We start from the raw sequence: 21,135 nt of genomic DNA on the forward strand, positions 1-21,135 counted from the left end.
AAAACACGATATTTTTACAATTATAAAGTTTGTAAAAATTTTTTCACAAAGTATTTTCATAATTGTTCATATAAAAAATTTTGTAAATTTGATTTTTTAGATCCATTATGTATTATGGAAATTTTGGAGTTATTAATTAATTATAGATTACTTAACTGTAAATTAATATACTGACATTTAAAGATTAATATCAATAGCATATCATTAATACGGAATGCTGTCGAAGCCGTATTTCAAATGTAAAAATTATTCACTTATAAAAAGTTATGTATCAGAGAGCCAAATGCATCTTTGACGCACATAAACAAATTCTTTGATTTCATGCAAAACTGCAAAAACTTTTTTGGCAATTTATATTATGTTAATCTTTGTGGGGAATACCACAAAGATTCATTAAAATTTGAACGAAATAAATTTATCTTATCACAACGCAATTATTTATCGAGATAACTTGTCTTTTTTTTCATCTGTCACAATTCTTCATGATTTTATTTGAGATTACATCTCTTGAGTCTATAGCTAAGAAATAAAAATTGCAAATACAATGTATAGATTCCACACATATTAAATATCATCAATTTTATAACTTTTTATGCACCAGACTATGGTGAAAAATTTTACAATTGTTGTTATGATGATAATTACATTGTAAATAATTCTAGCTAATTAACAGATTTGACGATTCATCAGGTCAAAAAATTTCTAAATTAAAAAAGTCAAAGATAAATTCTGTATACTCATTTATCTAACGGATTTGTAGTGTGTCCTACGTCAAGTGAAAGCATATTTCCGACAGTTTAATGATATTAATTATATAATAGTAGGTTCGATGGAAAGATTCCACGAGTTCTTACGTAAAAATGTTTCACACGTAGGTTGTGATAATACAGAGCAGATTCTGCCTGTGTAACGCACATAAAGCGGACTTGTGGTAACCGGAAGCTATACGATCCTGTACCAATAAAGCTGCGTTTCATCATCGCGAGCACGTAATATACCGATATATGTGTTCATATGCATTTGTCTGCAATACGCATTGCGGAAGAATAGCAATCTTAAGGAATAGCGAGAAATCTATAAAAATTACATAAAGAAGGAAGAAGAGAAACAGGATTACAGAAGAATATGAAACGGATTGAAATATATTTTACTATGTAATCTGTGATCTGATTTATAGCATTTTTCCTAATATGAAATGTTTATTACTGACTAATTTATAATTATTACTAATATGAAATGTTAATTACTCTAATTTACTTTAATAATTACTAATTTAATTATAATTAAATTGCAATTAATTCAAAATGATTTAATAAAGTAATAAAGACAGATGTGCATTTACCATAAAAATCATATTAATAATATATAATTTAATAATCATTATATTACAAGTGCAAATTAAAAATTTATTGATAAATATAATTTTGTGTTGCGTGTGCATTCGACTATACTGTTAAAATCTAAATTAGTGTCAATTTATGCATGAACCAAGACCTTTTTCTCTTTCGAAATCGAATTTCTTAATCGTTTTTCTTGGCATAAAAATTCTATAAGCTCAAATAACTTATGTATGAATTGCTCTTATGACTGCAGAATCTCTCTCAAACTTGTCTCTAAAGTAGACATGTAAAGTATCATGTTATTCACTTCCTATTATCTAGAATTGAAATGATCGTACAATTTGTGAGTTTAAATTTTGACATTTTTGACAATTCAAATATTAAGTGTGTATATAATTAATGTTGCTTTTTTTGTAATATGTTCTAACTTTATAATAATTCTCGTGTTTCTTTTCGTTATTACGAATAAATATTGAAAACGGAAATTTTTCAATTTAATTTTGTCGAAAATAAAAGCTCGTATAATGAGATTTTATTCTACGTTTCAATTAATTTTTTTTCGCTTAGAATCTCTCTTCCCGGTTGAGTAGCATCAAGAACACTCAGCACGATCATGCTTGTTTCAACGTCTGACTCAAACTGATTGTGCCATCACTCAGTTACATCATTCAAATTTAACCGCAATAACTCAATGTCCGAGTTGGACGCATCTCGAATAATATCGCGCGATACGCAGCGTTGATCGTTTCGCGCAACGATGGATCTCGTATCCATCGATCGCAACGGAATGCAGAAGAATGAGAAAGCGGAAGCGGATCGAAAAGGGGAGTGAAAATTACTTCCTGTTTTTCATTGCGACGTATATTGTAAAATTTAGGAGAATAGAAATAATTCATTCGATTATATAAAATACAAAATTATAAAAAAACTAAATATTATTCATTTATTTCTTACATTAATCCCTATATATATATATATATATATATATATATATATATATATATGTATTTCCTATATGTATTTCCTTTCTATACATAAAAGTTTAAACATATACATAAAAATATCATATATTTTTCTTATGTATATTTTATTCATAAATTCCATAAATTACATAAAACATTCAGGCAATTTAAAAATAATTTACTTGTATATAAACATAATTTAAATTTTTTAAATGAAACAACTTAAATAAAATAGAATTTCAAAATTGAAGAAAAATGCAAAATAATTCTTTAGAGGTAGAGAATGTTTCGTCCTTCTAGATCGAATAAATTTCAACGATAATTATGCGTTGACGATATGCACAGAGAGACAACACGTGCAGAGAACGTAGTACGTCCGTTCCGGTCGACGTAATCGTTACCGGACACGCAGAAGCTTCTCTCACTTCAGCGATCGATTGGTTGTGGTCAAAACATTTGGAATCGAACGAAGCCACCGCATTGACGCAAATCATAAATAAAAAGAAGGCAGAGATAAAATTCCAGTTTGGACGATCATGGTTTCTCACTTCCTTGGAATGCGGGAATTGATCAGACATTCGCGTAATTCTCTGGGTCGTCGTACCATAATGACGACGGCAAAGGACGTCTGATGACGATAATGATTAAAATGAATCTACTATCTACTAACATTTTACAGAAAGCGTTACATTACGATTTCGCAAAAACAAGTCGAAAATTATTTTTAGCGGTTGGTTTTTGACGAGAAAACATACATAAAAAATAAAAAAACGTATTTAAAAAATATGCAACATATTTAAAAAAAAATGTATGCGAGTTCCGGATAGTCAGCGATCAGTGATTATGATTGCAATTTATAATAACGGGGATTTAAACGGGGACCTTAAATAATATGGAGACATCTTATTAAAATTCTATAAAAAATCCGGAGACATCCTATTAAAATTCTATAAAAAATCCTATAAAATTACAGCTGTGATTTTATATGAGACGGTATCACTATTATCGTCGTCATCGTTTTCGTTGTTATATAGGAATCCGGCGATGAGAACATTGTTACGACTGATTAATAACTAGAGTTTAATTAATAAATGGCAATGCCATAGGTTGCTGTCGCAGAGGATGTTAATCGGAGTAGTCTAATGATGGTAATCATTAAAAAATGCCCTGAAAAAAATTCATTAGTTCAAGATGTCTACTTTCTGGAATTCTAGTGGAATTTTTTTCTCAGAAGGGAAATTTTTTTTTTAATTTACACTCTTTTCAATAATTTGGCTCTTATGTTGTAAGCAACACACGACAATCCAATAAGTCGTGAATTACGTGTTTAAAATATATTATAAATATATAAATATATATCTCAAATATTTTTTGAATATGCGGTACATATTTTTTTACTATAATTTTTAAAAATTAAATCGAAATGGGCAGAGCTATAGCGCGGTAGTTGGAGCGCATGGAAGAAACAACTTTTTTCTTTTTTATTATTAGTTTATTACAAAATTAAAATACAATAATAATAAAAACTAATAATAAAAAAGTATGTATTAATAATAAATATAATTAATATTAATAATAAAATTAAACAGTATGTATTAATAATTAATTTATAACTTAAGAAACATAAAATATTTTGTATTTATTTAATGGAGTGCTAAATATTTTATATGCCGTAATATATACATAGATGTTATTATTGTACCATCTTTGTTATTTATATTACAACATTATTGTTTATATATCGTGGCCTTACCGCTGCAGCCAATCTGGCAATTCTAGTATCTCTCTTCCTCAATTCTGTTATTATTCACGCCGCGATCGTCAACCAGTAAGATAGTGGAGCGAAATGCTCTGTCGAATTACTTTCCTAAACAAGATCACAAGTATTGAGAAATAATACACTATAAGTATATATAAGTATAATTAATAATTATTTGATTTTAATAACAATATATATATATATATATATAATATTTATTAATTATATATATATATATATATATATATATATAAAATTATATCATGACTATATATAGATCTTTATTGAAAAAAATTCTTATTTCGTAATTTATCCATTAATATTTAAAGTAAATTGAAATAATAGGAATCAAAATTATAAATTATAATTTTCTTGCATTTCTTATAAACATTAATTATATTTCTAATGATATCGAGTTAAATATATTTCATTCATAATATTTTATCAGCATGTCGACGATCTACATATGTATACATAATTCGAATTCAAAACGCACAATAAAACAATCGAATTGTAAAATCGAACAAGCATAATGAAAGGCTCCGTGATATAATATCAATTTATATTTAATAAAATACTTAATTGATATTAAAATATTTCTATAATGTAATATTCCATGTATGTGTGTGTCAAAGTACCTAAAATATTTCGGTAGTGACGTCATCAATAACATGTTCGGCCTTTGCGGCGTATATCGCGTACTGTTTACATTTTACGGTCTTGTTATCATTCGCACGATGATACTCAGGGAACAAAATAGTGATGCGAAATGCTTCGTATATTATCGAATTCTCTTTCATAACGTGATTGCGATTAATATCGAAAGATAATTCGCTATGATTATTACACTTAATGATTAATTAACTTATAACAACATTCCTAAGGTTACTATATCACAAACTTTTATTTATTTTAATCTTTTGATCTTATGATTCGTATTATTGTGCGTATATCATATGTACAATATATATATATAACATATATATATATATATATATATATATATATATATATATATCAACAATGATAGCATTTCTATACGAGTGGAGTCTGATTTTAATCACATGTAAATATAGAGCGAATCATGTATTTTTCAAATTGATATTAGATATAATAAAATATCGTGTATATCTCATGTGATTATTCCGCGACCGGAAGTGCTGTGCAAAATGTTCCACGTACTTAAAGTATTAATATAATTTATAATTTATAATAGTTTATAATTTTTTCGCGAGTGTAAGTGCTATGAGGAAACAGTAAAGGAGAAGAAAAAAAGATTCGGAAAAGCATCGAGCTATATATAGACGAAACAACGGATATGCACAGTAAGTAATTTATATTTGTAATATTTTATATTTGATATTCAATCTTTACAAAATGTAACTCATGGTATCCCTTTTCTAAATGCGATCGTGAAGTATCAGGAAATAATTTGTTATGCTTAATATGATTGATGACTATCTTTTATTTACGTTAAATAATAAATATATCGCGAGATTATATATTAATAATAAATATATCGCGATTTCAAAGAGCGTATTTCCCATGGTATGTTCATTTAATCAATTGACAGAATCAAACAAGAATCATAATGACACAATGTGATAGGGAATTCCACGAGACATGTCGAAAAAGGAAAGATAATTTATTGAGAGAAGGCAAGAAAGCGATACATCCTGTAGAATAGCGGGATTAATATGAAGTAAGAATTCGCGCATCCCGTCGCGAATGCATTTATTTTATTCGCAAAAATACACCGCTCGGCGTCTGAAGGTCGTTTCTAAATATCGTCGAATAAATCACAAGAGGCAAACTACATCCCAGCGAAGCTACTGATATTAATTGCTCGTCTACGGAGATAAACTATTTATCTCAACGATTAATAAAAAGTCCAATTCCTCGATGTAAATTCGTTACAAAATTTTACTATAAAATTAATTTTTTTGATCGCACTTGTGATAGTATATAATAATGTCATAGTATTGCTTGATTTAAAAAAAATATTGCATAAAAAGGACGGTGAAACAGTTAAATATAATGAGATTCAAAAAATTTTTAAATATAATGGGGAATCGTTAAAATAAATTTACAGGCAATGAAGAAAGCGAAGAAACGTTAGGCACTCGCGGAGCATATCTTCAAAATATATTCTTTTAACGTAAATTGATTGTGTATCAATATTTATCGTTTTTAGTTTTGTGTAAGATATATTAAAAATTGTTAACACTAGTTTTGTATATCTGCTTTAATTTATATACCTTTTAATTATATGTTTTAATTGTAAATGAATATAGATTCAGGCTTTATTATTCAGGATATATTTAAAGGAAAAGGAAAGAATATATAGACAATAGTAAAAAACGTAACTAAAATAAATCAAACTTGTGTTTAAGATAGAGGAAAATAAATGTTATTAATGATAAATGTTGTCATAAAAGTCTTCATAAATGTTATTAAATTATTTGAAGTTTAACTTATTTTCTGTCATTAATTCTACTTAAGAAAAAAGTCTATTGAATCTTAATCTTAGTCTTTGAATCTATTTTTATTTTACATTTTCTTATATTTTATATTTAATTAATTCTCATTTTCAACTTATAGAAACAACTCGATGTGAAGACATAGATGAATTTTCGTGATTTTTCAAAAAACTCTGAATGAGGAAAAGTCCTTTTTTTATCATTCAGATCGTGAAGATTTTTAAAAATATGCTTCGCAAGGCCTTTGATTTTTCGAACGACATCGCGCACGCATTTATGCGTAAAAAATTCCGATATAAAATCTTTTTTATTTAACATGAAATATATAACAGTACTGTTATGATGTCACAAACACCACATATACGTATATATACATTACACACATATTTGCGGCGCCATTCGACAATCAGGAAATCTCGCATCCTCCGATGTTTTGCTAAAGAGAATCCTGAATCGGTATCGATCAAACGATTGGTCTGACGCCTAACAGCAGAATTATAATCTGCTGTTCGAAGAAAATTTATTTGAAATAAATTATTTCTATTCATCTCACTTCTAAGCTCTCTCCTTCAATACGACAAAATGATAGATCGCTCTTGCGAATAAACAGAAAAATTTCTTACAATCCGTATTTTTTCTATCTTTTTCGCAAAGCCAAGATCGCACGTGTTAGATTTTTTTCCGAAAAAAAAGTCGTTTACATAGCCATGAAGAAAAGATTTATGGATTTATCCGTTATATTTATCATTTCTTAAAAGTGTATAATGTAATTATAAAACATTTAATTATGATTTAATTATGTAGTTTAATTACATACAGTTAGGCTTAAATTTGAGGATTAAAAATGAGAAAGATTAAGTGATAATTCGCTCGTAAGAGACGAAGGAAGTAAATTACGAACCGATTATGAGTGTCATGACTCTTATGAAAATGACTAGTTGCTAGTTAAAGATAAGTAATTGTCGACTTGGTGACTAAGATGTGAGAGAAATTTTTATGCATCAGAGTAATAATACTCCGTATCGGTGTCATCTCTCTCGAGAAACATCAGTAATGTTCATATTTACGTGTTCGTGTAGCTGTCTACACATGTCTCCCGTACGGCAAGGTCGTATGCAAGGCCGATGTGCCACGATTTATTTGTGTGGATGAGAAACCGAAAGAAAACTCATAGCTAATTGTGTTTACTATCATAATATAAAGAACTATCAGATATTAGTCATCAGATATTCAATTAAAACTTGAAATTTACTGATTCGTCAAATAATAAGAATGACATATGTACACTGAGAAAAAAGTTGTTAATTTGACTAAACTGTTCAATTAAATTATTTTTTTAATTGAAATATTTAAATATTTAATATTAAATTAAATAATACATTTAATACAATTAATTTAATATTAAATTAAATACTACATATTAAATCTAACATGACATCTATTTAACTTAAATATTTATATATTTCAATTAAAAAATAATTTAGTTCAATTAAAAAAATAATTTAGTTAAATGGTTTAATCAAGTTAATTTTTTTCTCAGTATATATGTGTGTATATGTTTTGTTACCTTTTTTCTGCGATGTTGATCATTTCGATGCTGCGCTGTGGATGTGCATTGCTTCATACAAATAAAAGCCTATCATGGCTAAGACAATTCAAATATTAAATATATGTGTAATCTTAATTCAATCGATTTTGAACAAAACAGAGCTAGTATTAATATCTAAGTGTGTACATATGTGTGTGTGTGTGTGTGTGTATATATATATATATATATATATATATATATATATATATATATAATTTAGATTTATTAACTTTAGCTCCCCGCTCTTCTTTAGAATCAACCGAATTAAAATGATACATAATTAATATTGAATAAAGAGGAAACAATACTTGTGAATATCAACTTAACATACCTTTTTTAAGAATCGATCTAAAAATTCTCATCTTAAAAAAATGATGCACGTGTATGTACTTTATTAATTATCAAAAGAGTTATAATTCAAATAATATGAATAATCGAATTTCAATAATACTTTGTAGCGATATCTGGTCGATATTCGATTTAAATATCGAAAAATGTAAATCAGGTACATAAGTTAAATGTAATTTAAAATTAATCTAATAGACATCGATTTAAATAAATTTGTGTTTTATATCCTCGAGGAATCTTGTTGATGTCAATCTGAATAATATCAGAGAACTGTAAAATGTTAACTCGGCGCCAAGTAGTCGGACAATGTTACCGGCTTTATAGAGATTAATTAGGTATTTAAATTAATTTTTCGAAGTGTTCAAATTTTTTGATCCCATTACACTAGATTTATGATCGACCATCAAAGATCTTGAACATTTGTCATGCAAATTTAATTTGGAACAATTGGAATTCAATCAAACAATTTCTCTATCTTTTCTAGAGATCTCTTTCAAGAAAATAAAATACTCTTCTCTTGTGTTATCATATAAAATCTTATATTTTTTCATCTCATCTTACATCTTAGAATTTACGTTGTAATTTTTTATAAAAAAATTAGATAAAAGAAAAAAATAAAAAATTTAAATAAGCAAATGATCTTTTTAAAAAGAATTTACAATCATTATCTTTTGAATTATGGAATTACTAAATAATGCGAGAAAGAATACCTCATTTGCACTTACGTACAAATCGAGTGCCTCAAAGACGAGATCGTACATAGAAGGATAAGAAATTGTTAGATGCTCTTTTGAATATTTTCTGGATTTTAATAAAATTCGGGGTCAATATTTATTTTCTATGCGCGATAAATAGAAGAGAAACCATTTTCTTTTTTTTTTGCTACACAATGTTACGTTACTTTTTTGAGGATTTTAAATGTTATCTTTGATGTGTCGTTGATAAATGTGGATGGAATAAATTGCAATCAATAAACACAACATATAACAGGTATCAGACGTCCTCCTCTTCTTTTCTACATAACTCGCTCTCTTATATAAGTGCGTAGTTTATCGCTCAGTAAACTACGCATAGTAAAAATCGGTGACTAAAAATTCAGTAGATATTTTAGTTAATATGATCAACAATAAATCGCGATCTACATTTCGTTATGGTGGACAGCATATACAATTATGAAACTATGAAGTCTTATATGACAAGATTATTTAGAAATATAGACATGCTCGCTTAAAAACATATATTATTATATTGTCATGAGAAATAAACACGCATATTGTATAATATAAAAATATATTTTGTTTGTAAAACGCTTATAATAGCTATTCGCTTCTAAAATGTATCGAATTCAGTGTAAATAACGCATTGTGAATAATGCGTATTAAACAAGTCACAAGTAACAAACTTTTAAAATATATAATGACAGTTCATTCTTTAACATGTTCATACATCATGTCTCAATTATTTTTTTCTAAAAGAAACCTTTTCCGTATTAGCGCAATAATACGAATATTATTTATACATCACACATAAACATTTTCATTATTGTCAAAATCTTTTAAATACATTTAACAATTCATAATTTTCTTTCATCACAATATCACTTTATATTTAACGTCTTCCATAAGCATGATTGGACTGATGCTCTAAAAAATCAACAATATCATTTTGGGGGAATAAAGAAAATAATAATAAGACTTACCTTTGTAAAATTCTCCCAAGAAATTTACGTCAGGCAATAGGGAGTGAACCTTTTTTAGAACTGTAGCTTTTGATTGGAAAGCAGCATTAATGTTCCAAATCTGAAATGATAACAAACAACTTTGATTGTATTTCTTATATATTCTTGAATAATACTGTAATTTATTATTTAATGCATGATACATACTTGAATAAGATCTTCCCTATCGCGAATGGACACAGTCACTCCACAAACTTCATCATCTTGTGCTACATGCGTAGTAAACTGTTCTCCAATAGCCGCAAGCACCACTTCTTTCCAGACACGTTCCTGAAAAATATGAAACATTTTAAATATTAGATTGCTATACTTAAAAGTTTTATAAGAGCAAAACGTCGATTATCTGAACAAGGTAAAAGATAGTAATATTTATTATTAATTATTTATATAAAACTTTCAAATAAGTTCAAAATAAAATGTTAAAAAAATTTATAAATAATACAATAATACTTTAACATAAATTAAGAATTCCCCATTTAAAAATGTATATGTATTTAAACAGCAATTTCACTAAAACGAATTGAATAATCAATGTCAGCATAAATATAAGATATTTACAGTATCGCATTTATGGCATTTTATTCTCCAGGTCCCACCCTTTTGATTCAGTTTATCTTCCCATAAAGGATATCTCTCATCTCTCATTAAGTGGTAACTGTATCTAACCTGACAACAAAAGCAGTTAAATAACTTATTGTAAAATATGAATAACAGTTATAAATAATAAATAAACCATATATAACATAATTAAATATTAAATAGCATAGCATAAATAAGTAATAATAAAATTTATATCAATTACAAATGATTATTAATCGTAATAATTTTTCTTATTTCAGCAAATAATATAAAATAAAAGAAAAAGAGATAGAGAAGGAATTTTGCTGTCATAGCAAAATTATTCATCAATCAGTTATTGTATTACATGTTATTGTATGTTCATTATGAGAGTGGTCACATTGTCACATATAACTTATTATTTAATATTAAACCCTATTTTGTTGATAAAATTCTGCAGAATAAATATGTTTAATATATATATATATATATATATATATATATATATATATATATATATATATGCATGAAATATATAAATTTGTTGCTAAAATAAAATAGTTTATTTCTACCACATAAATACTTATTATTATACTTTGCTATTGCAATAAAGCAAATTCATTATTTTAATAAAGATATAAGAATCAATTTGTTATAGAGAAATAACTAGCAAATTCAGTAAAACTATTTTCAGCAATTAAATTAGTAAGTAGTTATTATTATTTTGCGATAACAAATCTTTTCCTATTTTTCATATAATAATTAATAAAAAAAGTTATAATTAATGTGCTACTTTAGAAACAGTAGCTACTTGAAAAGCTACTTAAAAAGTTAAGAAAAATATGCTATTTAATTAATTCATATTTTCTGTACATGAATTTTTATTTATCATACCTGCATATCTCCAGCATTTGGTATATTATTGAAGACTGCCCAGAAGTTTTGCACAGTATTTACAGTATATATTTTCTGCAGGTTGGCTTTGTATTCTTCAGCGGTTGTGCCAGGGATAGCTCTGTTAATAATATAATTAAATTAATTTAATAATTATTTAGGATAAATATTTAATATTATACAACTAGTTCATCTTGATTACAACATATATTATTTTTTTAAATTAGTAATATATTTATAGTAACAATTTATTTGGATCTACTCTAAAACATGAGTCTCCAGATAGAAAAATAAAACTCCATTAAAACGTATCAAATTAAATAAACTAATAGAATATTTTTTTATAAACTTTAACCTTATAAAAAATAAAATCTATTAAAATAAAAATAGAATATATTAATTCAAGAAAAAAATATAAAGTCTAAAATTTATCTCAACCTAGTATTAGAATTGATTCCAATATTTCTTTTACGGAAGCAATAATTTCTGTAATTTTGATAAACAAGAATAAAAAAAGTAAAAAAATATTTTTCACATATTTCTGTGAAACCATCTACCATCTTCTCTAAAAAAATATTTTTCACACATTTCTGTGAAACGATCTACCATCTTCTCATCAATTAATCTTATCATGAAATATGTCACATGATTATTTATATAATTAAATAAATTGTAAATTTTTTTGTTTCTTGTAGAACAATAATAATACTTATATATTATTTTCATTATTAAGATATATGTAAAGAAACTTCTTTGATGATATAAGATGATTGCGAGGACAAAAGCATGATGTGTTTATAAAAATGTAACTTATTATCGTGCATTTACATATATATAAAACACATTAAAATTTACTGCATTTAAACTTTAAACAAAGCAAGATTAAAAGCGGCTTATCGACCCTACTGAAATAATGCTTTGACGGAACTTATCGCGGAATATTTGCGACGTGACGTTTGACAACAGTGGGAAAGATAAAATCGAGATGTATATTTACGTACACGCCGACAAAGCGTCACGTAGCAATGGGTTATACGAGAAAAATTATTATCTTCTCTTACTTGTCGAGCCAGAAGGTCCATGGAGTCTGCAAGGGAAGGCCAGAGCCCTCCTGTCTCTCGATCGTGCTGACGGTCTCATCGGATAAGACCGGTGTCTTCAACAGGTCCGCCGAAAGAGAAGTACTCTCCTTCGTTTCGCACTCCGCCGCGGCCATGTTTGAAACGACGATGCAGCCGCGCTATAACGTCAAAATCATGTGATCGCCGCCGCCGCCGTCGCCGCCTCTGTCGCTGTCACCGTCGCGAGAGAACTGATGACGTTTGTCGGTTGAAAACGAAGCAAATAGCAACCGACGAATGCAGATAGCCAGAATGCACACAAAGTATTCTTAAAATACTTATTTATTTTTTTTTCTTAAAGGCTACGTCATAGGCTGTAGCCTACATGATTGCATATAAAATAATGTAGCTTTTCTTATATTTGTTTACATATTTTTATACAATTAATTTCCACTATCTAAATATATAGCTGAATTAAAATATTTATAATCAAAACATTTTACTAACGTATTCTGCACTTTTATGATGAAATTCTTCTTTCGGATATTCGTGAACAAACATGTGCTTTAAAAAAGTTAAACATCAATTAGAGGATTTTGTGAATTAAAATATAATGACTTTAAATAAATTTATATATTTTAATTTAATTGATGTAGATATTGTATATACGAAAAATGAGTTTTCTAAGAAAAATCTATACAAGCTTTCAAAAAGTATTTAAAATTTTTTTAATTTATCGATTCTATAATAAATTTTTATCAGGAGACTGAAGCGAATAAATTTAAAAATAGTCAAAGAGTGGTCGAATTTATACAAAAAAGTACAATTATTCGCTAAAATATATAACATATTATAATTTATATACGTATAAATGCATATCTATTTTCAAAATGTCAAGATATGGGGATAATTTTAAATTATAAAAATCATACATTCTGCATTAAAAATTAAATATATAAATATTTAAATGAACGAATGCATAAAAATAGTTGATAACGTCAAAGTTCTAATATTATCCTTATCCATTTGATAATATAGAAATTAATATTATCGATACTTGATAAAACGGAAACTTACTCTGATGTCGTCAATAATTCCATCTGCCTGCCCAAATCGAATTTCAGCCTCTATATAAGATACGAGAGAAAATCATGTTTGTTACAAATGAATATTGAAAAAAATTATTCTAAGTCATTAATTAAGATACAAATAGATATGGGATAATTGCAAGTGGAATAAATTAATAGTTAGTTAATAATTAGTTTATTAATTATTAATAGTTATAATATTAATATATTTATTAATTATTAATAGTTATAACTATTAATAATTAGTTTATATTAATATTAGTTAATATTAATAGTTAATTAATTATTAGTTTTTGATTGTGTAGGAATGATTATTGACACAATCAAACTTGATAACAGTTTCTGCAGAAATCTTTCTCATAACTATTTATCATATACTTAATGATTTTTCCTCGTATAATAAATAAATTTTAAAGAAATTATATTTATATTAATAAATAAAAACAAATTTCGCAATTATTGCTATAAGCAATTATTATTGTTTATTTCGCATACATCACTTACGTTGATAAACCGTGTGTCAGGAAGACATTTCATGATACAAATTTAAAAAAAGTATTATTATTATTCATTACATCCCTCGAGTTAGTATTCATCACGGTGCATTACGCGCGCGATTATGCGTGTAATTGCGAGGACCACGCGATGTGCGTTCTTACGTAAAAATGTCCTCGTCTTGTGTGTTGCTGTCCTACGTGAGTAAAGACCTTTTAACAAAGACTACATGCTGATATCATTAATAATATCCGTTAATAATAGGTAAATCAGTCTATCTTAGGAAGAAGTTAATCTTCGCAATCTGCATACGTGTATACATATGTTATATTTAATGTGCGTGGGAGTAAATCTACTATATGGTTTTCATAATTACTAATAATGTGAAAGATACGTTTATGTATGTCATACCCATGCAGAATTCCCTCAAACAGATTGAATTGTAGAATGAATGCGAAAAATTCTTTATTTTTTACCGTTAAAGTCTGAAATCAGTGTCTTAATATTTTCTTTAAAAAAAATCATCAAATTTTTTTGTAGAAAATATTAACTTATCAATTATTAATTAATTAGTTTGCATTTATTTATCTAATTTTTAAATAATTGAAGATTAATAATTTTTTACAAAACTTTCTTTAAGTGCTAATACAAATAAACAAAAAAAATCATATTCTTTTCTGTTAATAACTAATAAATTTTATTTTAATAAATTTTAATTTCAAATTTAACTATAGAAATATTTATATAACATTGAATTTTTTAAAATTAAAAATGTATAAATCTTTTAAAATTAAAGATTCTATTTTTATTGTTTAAAGAAACTTACAATTTAATAAAATTAAAAAGTGTACACATTAAAGTCTGGTTGGAATAAAAAATGATAAAAATAAAGTCAGAAAAGAAATTCTAACAGACACAAGAGTCTATCATGTTCATGAAACGCTCATGCTTGTTTAAGAACTTTGGAAACATTAATGGATAATGTTAGAAATTTGAAAGTGTGACGATAAATAATTATTTTTCTTAGTATTTTTACCGAAGAAAATTTGATTTTAAATTTTTCGAGAATTATTAATACTTGCCTGATGTGGGACTGATCTCTGCTAAATGTCAATCATCACAATATTATTTGTTTCTTTTCTTCGTTCTTATCTGAAACTTGTAATAAAATAAACGAGAAAATTACTGATTAAAAATATGCAGAAAGAAAATATAATTATTTGTATTTCGCAATTATATTTTCTTTCTCTTTTTTAATTATATTATATTTTTACGAAATGAAAACATGTAGACATAATAATATCAAATTTTAATTTAAAAAATCATTTTAATATGTAAAAAATTCCATTACAAGCCCGACTTGACCGGACGTCCATTGAGTGATCAGCTGTCAGGCGATCCGAGTATTCAGTTTTAAACCTGTTCATTCTAGGACACCTTGTGTATGCGCACATACCCACGCACATTTTCCAAAGAGTATTTCCGAGCTTGGGATCGACGGTACTCGATAATATTCGTAGTCGAGATGTGACAGTGAGTGGTGATCTCTCGGTTTGTGTGTTTTCGCCTTATTTGTATATTTTATTCAGGAAATGTCTGAAAGTATTATTGCGAACAGATACCATTTTAACCGTCGTTGCTTCGCGAACCGTGACACGATTTATTCGACGTGCTAAATTTATCTCGGTATTGAAGCCGCGTGATGCATTTGCAGCTTCGGGTCATCATATGCGTGCATATGTCATGTGCAGTTGCGTGTCATGCTAAGACGACGAGTTTCTTGCATATTACGTGAGCATTTTGTCACTTTAATTCTTTAACGAATTGTACTTGCCATATCGACCATTGCATATAAGAAACTTGATTTAACACCCGATTTATTCACTAAATAAACAATGATTAACGATCCAATAATTATTCTGACAAGAATCAAATAAAAGATTTCAAAATATAACAGAAACTATTATCTTAATTACTTTTCGATAGAATCAGTAATTTTACTTAAAAAAAACTTTATGCATTTTATATATCTTTGCGCGAAATAAAATACGTAAAAGTGATAAAACACGAAAAACGCAGAATAATTTAAAGCACATACTATACTTTGCTGAAGAAGAAATCTAGATAAAAACAATTATAATTAAGAGTAAATGTTCTTTTGTTTATATAAATAATTTGTAATTCTTATTTTTATATTTGAATTCGATAAATAAATCTTTGATCGATTTATTATTTTTTTGTCGCATTATAGATTTTGATTAGATCTCTTTATCTTTATTCTATCTTTAGCTTTATGCTTGTTAATTTTGATAAATAATTTTAATTTGATCAAAAATACCAGGAAATAAAATCAATTTTAATTTAAAAATTTTTTATCCGATATATAATTTATTAATAATTATTATATTTATACTTTTAAATATTGTATGTTAAAAAAAATTGAAATTTCATCAAAAGAGCAAAATATTTGAAAATATTTGAAAAAATTTCTCTATCAGAGATCTTCTCTTTTTATAATCTAAAAATTTTATAGTCTGAAAATTTATAGTCTAAAAATTTTTTCATCAGAATATTAAATACAATATGTTGTCGCATTGTTATGTATATTTCTCACATGTCCCGGTACGTTTGTCCAGTCGTCTCATAATTGAAAGTCTATACATTTGTATTCCACTTTTCAATATCATTCAATTCCTGCGAAGGTCAATTGTATTAGATAAAAAAAGCGAATTTTACTGAAAAAATCAAATTCTCGTTACAAGCAATTATTGGTAATTATCATACTTATTGTAGTACATTCAATAAAACGCTACAGAACAATACAGAAGATGAAATTGTAAGTAACATTTAAATATTTGTATGCTGTTTTTCAGTCTCATTTATCAATTTTCATAAAGGTAGATCATAGTATTATGTATTGAAATGAGCTAAAATTTTATGAAGAAACATAATATTTATTATATATTTAATAATTTATATGTATAAATACATGTGTGTGTACTATTATAATTATTATAGAATAATACCGAGAAATATTTAAAAAATAGTCTCAATTTGCATTTTTAATATACAATGTTGAATATTTGGAAAAAAAGAAATATATATTTTATATATTTTAAATGTTCAACATTATATATTAAAAATGCAAATTGAGATTTTTTTCGAAAGGTTTCTATCTGTAGTATTTATTAGCTTAAAATGGAACTTAATGGAAAAAACGATCTATTGATATTTTTGATTTGATCAGTTTAAATTTAAATTACATAAGACAATAAATATAAAAGAAATATATATATATATATATATATATATATATAAAGTAATTTTTATAACAGCTTACATTAAGTGTATTTAACATATGCGTGAAATGAAAATACTTATCGAATTCTTACTAAAATAATAAAATATAAACTTTTTAAACATTCTTTTTATTTTTATATTTATTCCATTGTTTTACTCGTCCTAGCTTGCATATATCATTTTAAAATAATTACTTGTAATCATTAACATGGTTATCATATAGCTTCATGCAGCGCTGCATGTCAAATCATATAATTAGCATTAATTATCACTTTAAAAGACCACCATGTCAAACGATTTTAAAATGTTGACTCAGTCATGTGTGTACAATAGTCACAATGAGTCTTCCTGTCGAGTCCTTACATTTCGCTTGTTCATGATTCATGTGGAAGAAGCTATTGGGCTTCTCTCATGAAAGTACGATGCCAGCCAATGCGTATAACTACCAACGCGTGCACAAGCTAGTCCTGAACTATTGTTGGCGTCGGAAGTGGATCTTTCTGATTGCGTTGATTTCGTGTGTCATTGTTACCGTACTTTTCACGAGATATCCAACTGTTCACGAGGCAAACATTGCAGAACGCGACACATATCTGGACGATGTATCCGAAGATTTTTACCAAACTGGTGAGAATTTCTGTAAATTTTCTTCTTTTCCTATGAGTCTCGTGACAAGAGTAATAATCTTCTTCTTGTCGCTATTACAGTGCTACAAACTTGGTATAACTTTTCCACCGGTAAGTGATTCTAATAAATTATTTGGAATTTATTTGACGATATTTATTAAACAGACGTATCTTACTAATGAAGAAAAAGAATGAGTCTCATCTTTTTTATTGCTTTAACAAATACAGTTTATATGTATAATAAATGATACGATAATGATATTTAAAAAAGAATTTTTTTCCGAAATGGTCTCCTTATTAATGAAGAAAAAATTAACCAAATAAATGTCGAATTAAAATTAGATATTGAAAAATTTCCTGTTACTATATATTATTAATGCATGTATTGATCATTGCATTCCTCAGTCTAATTAGCGGAATACGACCCACGTGTATATTCATGGAACAATCCTATATAATGTGATAATCAAATCTACGATTTGTTATTCTGTGCTCGTTTGTATTATGCAAATAACAACTTCCTATGATAGTAATATTTATTAACAAGATATTCGAAATATAAAATGATAAATAAGTTATATCTATTATTATATAAGCAGGTATTATATAAGTAGCTATTTCGAATCTTAATAATGATTGTCTTTATTAATAGCACAAATTTCATTAATGAAAATACAGATAATTTTGAATTATATATGCGCATAAATATTTTTAACATAAATATTTTAACATATATTTTTATGTTTTATCTAAATATAAATATTTCTCTTTGTTAATTAAATAAAAAAATCACTGAATATATTTTTTAGAAGACATTAAACTATTGTTCAGCATTATATTTATATAATAAGATTTATTTTATTTCATGATTTATATCAGTTATAATATGATTAAGCACGTTGCATAGAATTATGTAATATGCTGTGGTTTTTGCTCATCTGTGAAATATTTATTTTCCAAAAAAATAATCTGTTTAAAATTTGTTTAAAAAATAATGTTTGTTTTTGTGTGACGCAAGGAATAATTTATGAAGATTTTAATTGGTTGAGCAAAACAAAATATTTTTTATGTAAATTACATAAGTTTCTCTTTTTTGCTCGTATTTTTGAATTATTTTGAAAAAAAGTATATATATATATGTAGTCATATCTTGTAGTAATAGTTATGTATTGCATTATATTATCATGCATGTATTATATTATAAAAGTCAAAAAAATGCTATATTATTATGTTATTACTCCGAAATTATAAAGTAAAAGTTTTAATGTAAAAATTAAAGTCGTTTATCATTTAAAATGCTGTAATTTTTAGAACATTTTCATTTTTTTGGAATAGATAACTTTAATTATAATATATTAATAGTAATTCCATTAATTTAGCAATAATAATATTCTTATTTTAAATAGTAATGTAGATATTTTAGATAGTAATATACTAGATTTAGATATTATGGAATATTTGCATTGCATTTCACACATGTCATATTTCTATTTTAATTAATACCTGAAAAATAAATTTTTAAAACTAATCAATGATTACTATTTAGGTGAAGAATGGTATAACAAAAAAAATATATCCGCACTGAATCCACAAACTTATAACGATCTATTGACGAATATTCGACAGAATTGGATAATATGGAATTATAATTCGAATGAATCGTATATTCTTCAAGAACCAGATGTCAAAGATCCATCAATGGGACAATCGACTGTGATACGCGAAATTTTCAATGATAAGGTAGTAAAATAATTATAATAATTTAATGGAAAATGCAAGAGAAATTTCACAAGACTACAAAATAACTCAACGAATACACGGTATTTAGGCTCGACCGAGAGAATCTCTTTGCGCATTAATAAATACCAAATTTCACTTATTACTCTCTACAGAAAAATGGATTTTTCATAGAATGCGGTGCATACGACGGAGAAACGCGTAGCAACACATTGTTTCTGGAGCGATTTAAAGGATGGTCGGGTCTTCTCATAGAAGCGGATCCTATCAATTTTACAAAGATGCTTCAGAAAAACAGAAGAGCTTATCTTTCGCCGACGTGTCTCAGCGTTATTAAAAGCCCTACGGTGGTAAGGAATAATAATCAACTTGTCATGACTTGTCATCATTAACGATGACTTTGGAACAACGTTATCAGTTGTGAAACCCGAGCTTTGACTTCTTAGTACATATTAAAGATGTTACTCAAACTCTAGAACAGTTGCTCGAGCTTCAGAATATTACGCGAATTTCGATGGAAAAATGTAACAAATTTCTTATTAAAATTTTGAAATTGTAGGCATCTTTTCTCATGGCAAGGAACATAGGCCATTTGCATGAGCCTGAGAACACAACGGAAAATGTACCCGCGAATACACTCGATGTGGCTTACATGGGCGAACATATCCGCGTGCAGTGTTTTCCATTGATACTGTACATCGCTGCATTGAAAATAAAGACAATCGATTATTTTAGTCTCGATATCGAAGGAAATGAGATTGACGTGCTAGAAACAATCCCTTTTAACGAGGTGGATATAAAGGTACGTATATTTGATGTAACCTATTCAGAAATTTCTGTTTGAGCAACTGGATTTATTCGCCACACCTTCGACGAGTGTTATTCCTTCCGTTTCTACAAATGAAATGTAATAATAATTTCCGCGGCATACTGATTAACATACAATGTACGTTTACGTTTTAGGCTCTGTCTGTGGAATATATACACAATCCGAAGGGCCAAAAATATTTGATTGATATGATGGAGCAGCGGGGATACTACGTTTATAGTTTTGTGAAACAGATGGATAACTTGGCAAATGATATTATTTTTGTAAAACGCAATATGATGAATGAGAATAGATGAAATAAAATCTCTAGATCTTCTTTCATTAAATAGAAG

General features: G+C 26.9%; 2 protein-coding genes across 9 annotated transcripts; one reads left to right on the top strand and one right to left on the bottom strand.

The window, feature by feature from the left end:
- Nucleotides 1-9,757: 9,757 nt before the first annotated feature.
- Nucleotides 9,758-12,936, bottom strand: LOC105253040 (eukaryotic translation initiation factor 4E type 3). Of its 2 annotated transcripts, XM_011260798.3 has the most exons (6): nt 12,729-12,936; nt 11,668-11,788; nt 10,774-10,881; nt 10,363-10,485; nt 10,177-10,276; nt 9,759-10,120 (listed from the first exon to the last, which is right to left on the bottom strand). In XM_011260798.3, the coding sequence occupies exons 1-6, from the start codon at nt 12,881-12,883 to the stop codon at nt 10,086-10,088; spliced, it is 642 nt and encodes a 213-aa protein (XP_011259100.1). In that variant the 5' UTR covers nt 12,884-12,936; the 3' UTR covers nt 9,759-10,085. The 2 variants fall into 2 exon arrangements, with proteins under 2 accessions (XP_011259101.1, XP_011259100.1); XM_011260799.3 differs by lacking the exon at nt 10,774-10,881 and having other exon boundaries at nt 9,758-10,120.
- A 2,891-nt stretch (nt 12,937-15,827) lies between these two features.
- LOC105253039 lies at nt 15,828-21,129 on the top strand. Of its 7 annotated transcripts, none has more exons than XM_011260787.3 (8): nt 15,828-16,102; nt 17,105-17,147; nt 18,004-18,238; nt 18,319-18,348; nt 19,784-19,977; nt 20,130-20,324; nt 20,534-20,776; nt 20,938-21,129. In XM_011260787.3, the coding sequence occupies exons 1-8, from the start codon at nt 16,014-16,016 to the stop codon at nt 21,097-21,099; spliced, it is 1,191 nt and encodes a 396-aa protein (XP_011259089.2). In that variant the 5' UTR covers nt 15,828-16,013; the 3' UTR covers nt 21,100-21,129. The 7 variants fall into 7 exon arrangements, with proteins under 7 accessions (XP_011259089.2, XP_011259090.2, XP_011259094.2 ...); XM_011260788.3 differs by having other exon boundaries at nt 18,007-18,238; XM_011260791.3 differs by having other exon boundaries at nt 16,088-16,102; nt 17,945-18,238.
- The last annotated feature ends 6 nt before the right edge of the window (nt 21,130-21,135 follow it).

Source organism: Camponotus floridanus, unplaced genomic scaffold, assembly GCF_003227725.1.
Source record: "Camponotus floridanus strain SB8 unplaced genomic scaffold, Cflo_v7.5 scaffold4, whole genome shotgun sequence".
Lineage (NCBI taxonomy): Eukaryota > Metazoa > Arthropoda > Insecta > Hymenoptera > Formicidae > Camponotus > Camponotus floridanus.

Excerpts from the sequence above, each read along its gene's own strand:
- LOC105253039 (XM_011260787.3), top strand. The coding sequence starts at position 16,014 with ATGCATTTGCAGCTTCGGGTCATCATATGCGTGCATATGTCATGTGCA. Across the intron at positions 16,103-17,104 it reads ACGAGTTTCTTGCATATTAC|TACATTCAATAAAACGCTAC; the intron begins GTGAGCATTTTG and ends TACTTATTGTAG. Across the intron at positions 17,148-18,003 it reads ACAATACAGAAGATGAAATT|AAGCTATTGGGCTTCTCTCA; the intron begins GTAAGTAACATT and ends TTCATGTGGAAG.
- LOC105253040 (XM_011260798.3), bottom strand. The coding sequence starts at position 12,883 with ATGGCCGCGGCGGAGTGCGAAACGAAGGAGAGTACTTCTCTTTCGGCG. Across the intron at positions 10,277-10,362 it reads ATAGGGAAGATCTTATTCAA|ATTTGGAACATTAATGCTGC; the intron begins GTATGTATCATG and ends TTATCATTTCAG. Across the intron at positions 10,121-10,176 it reads CTTGGGAGAATTTTACAAAG|AGCATCAGTCCAATCATGCT; the intron begins GTAAGTCTTATT and ends TTGATTTTTTAG.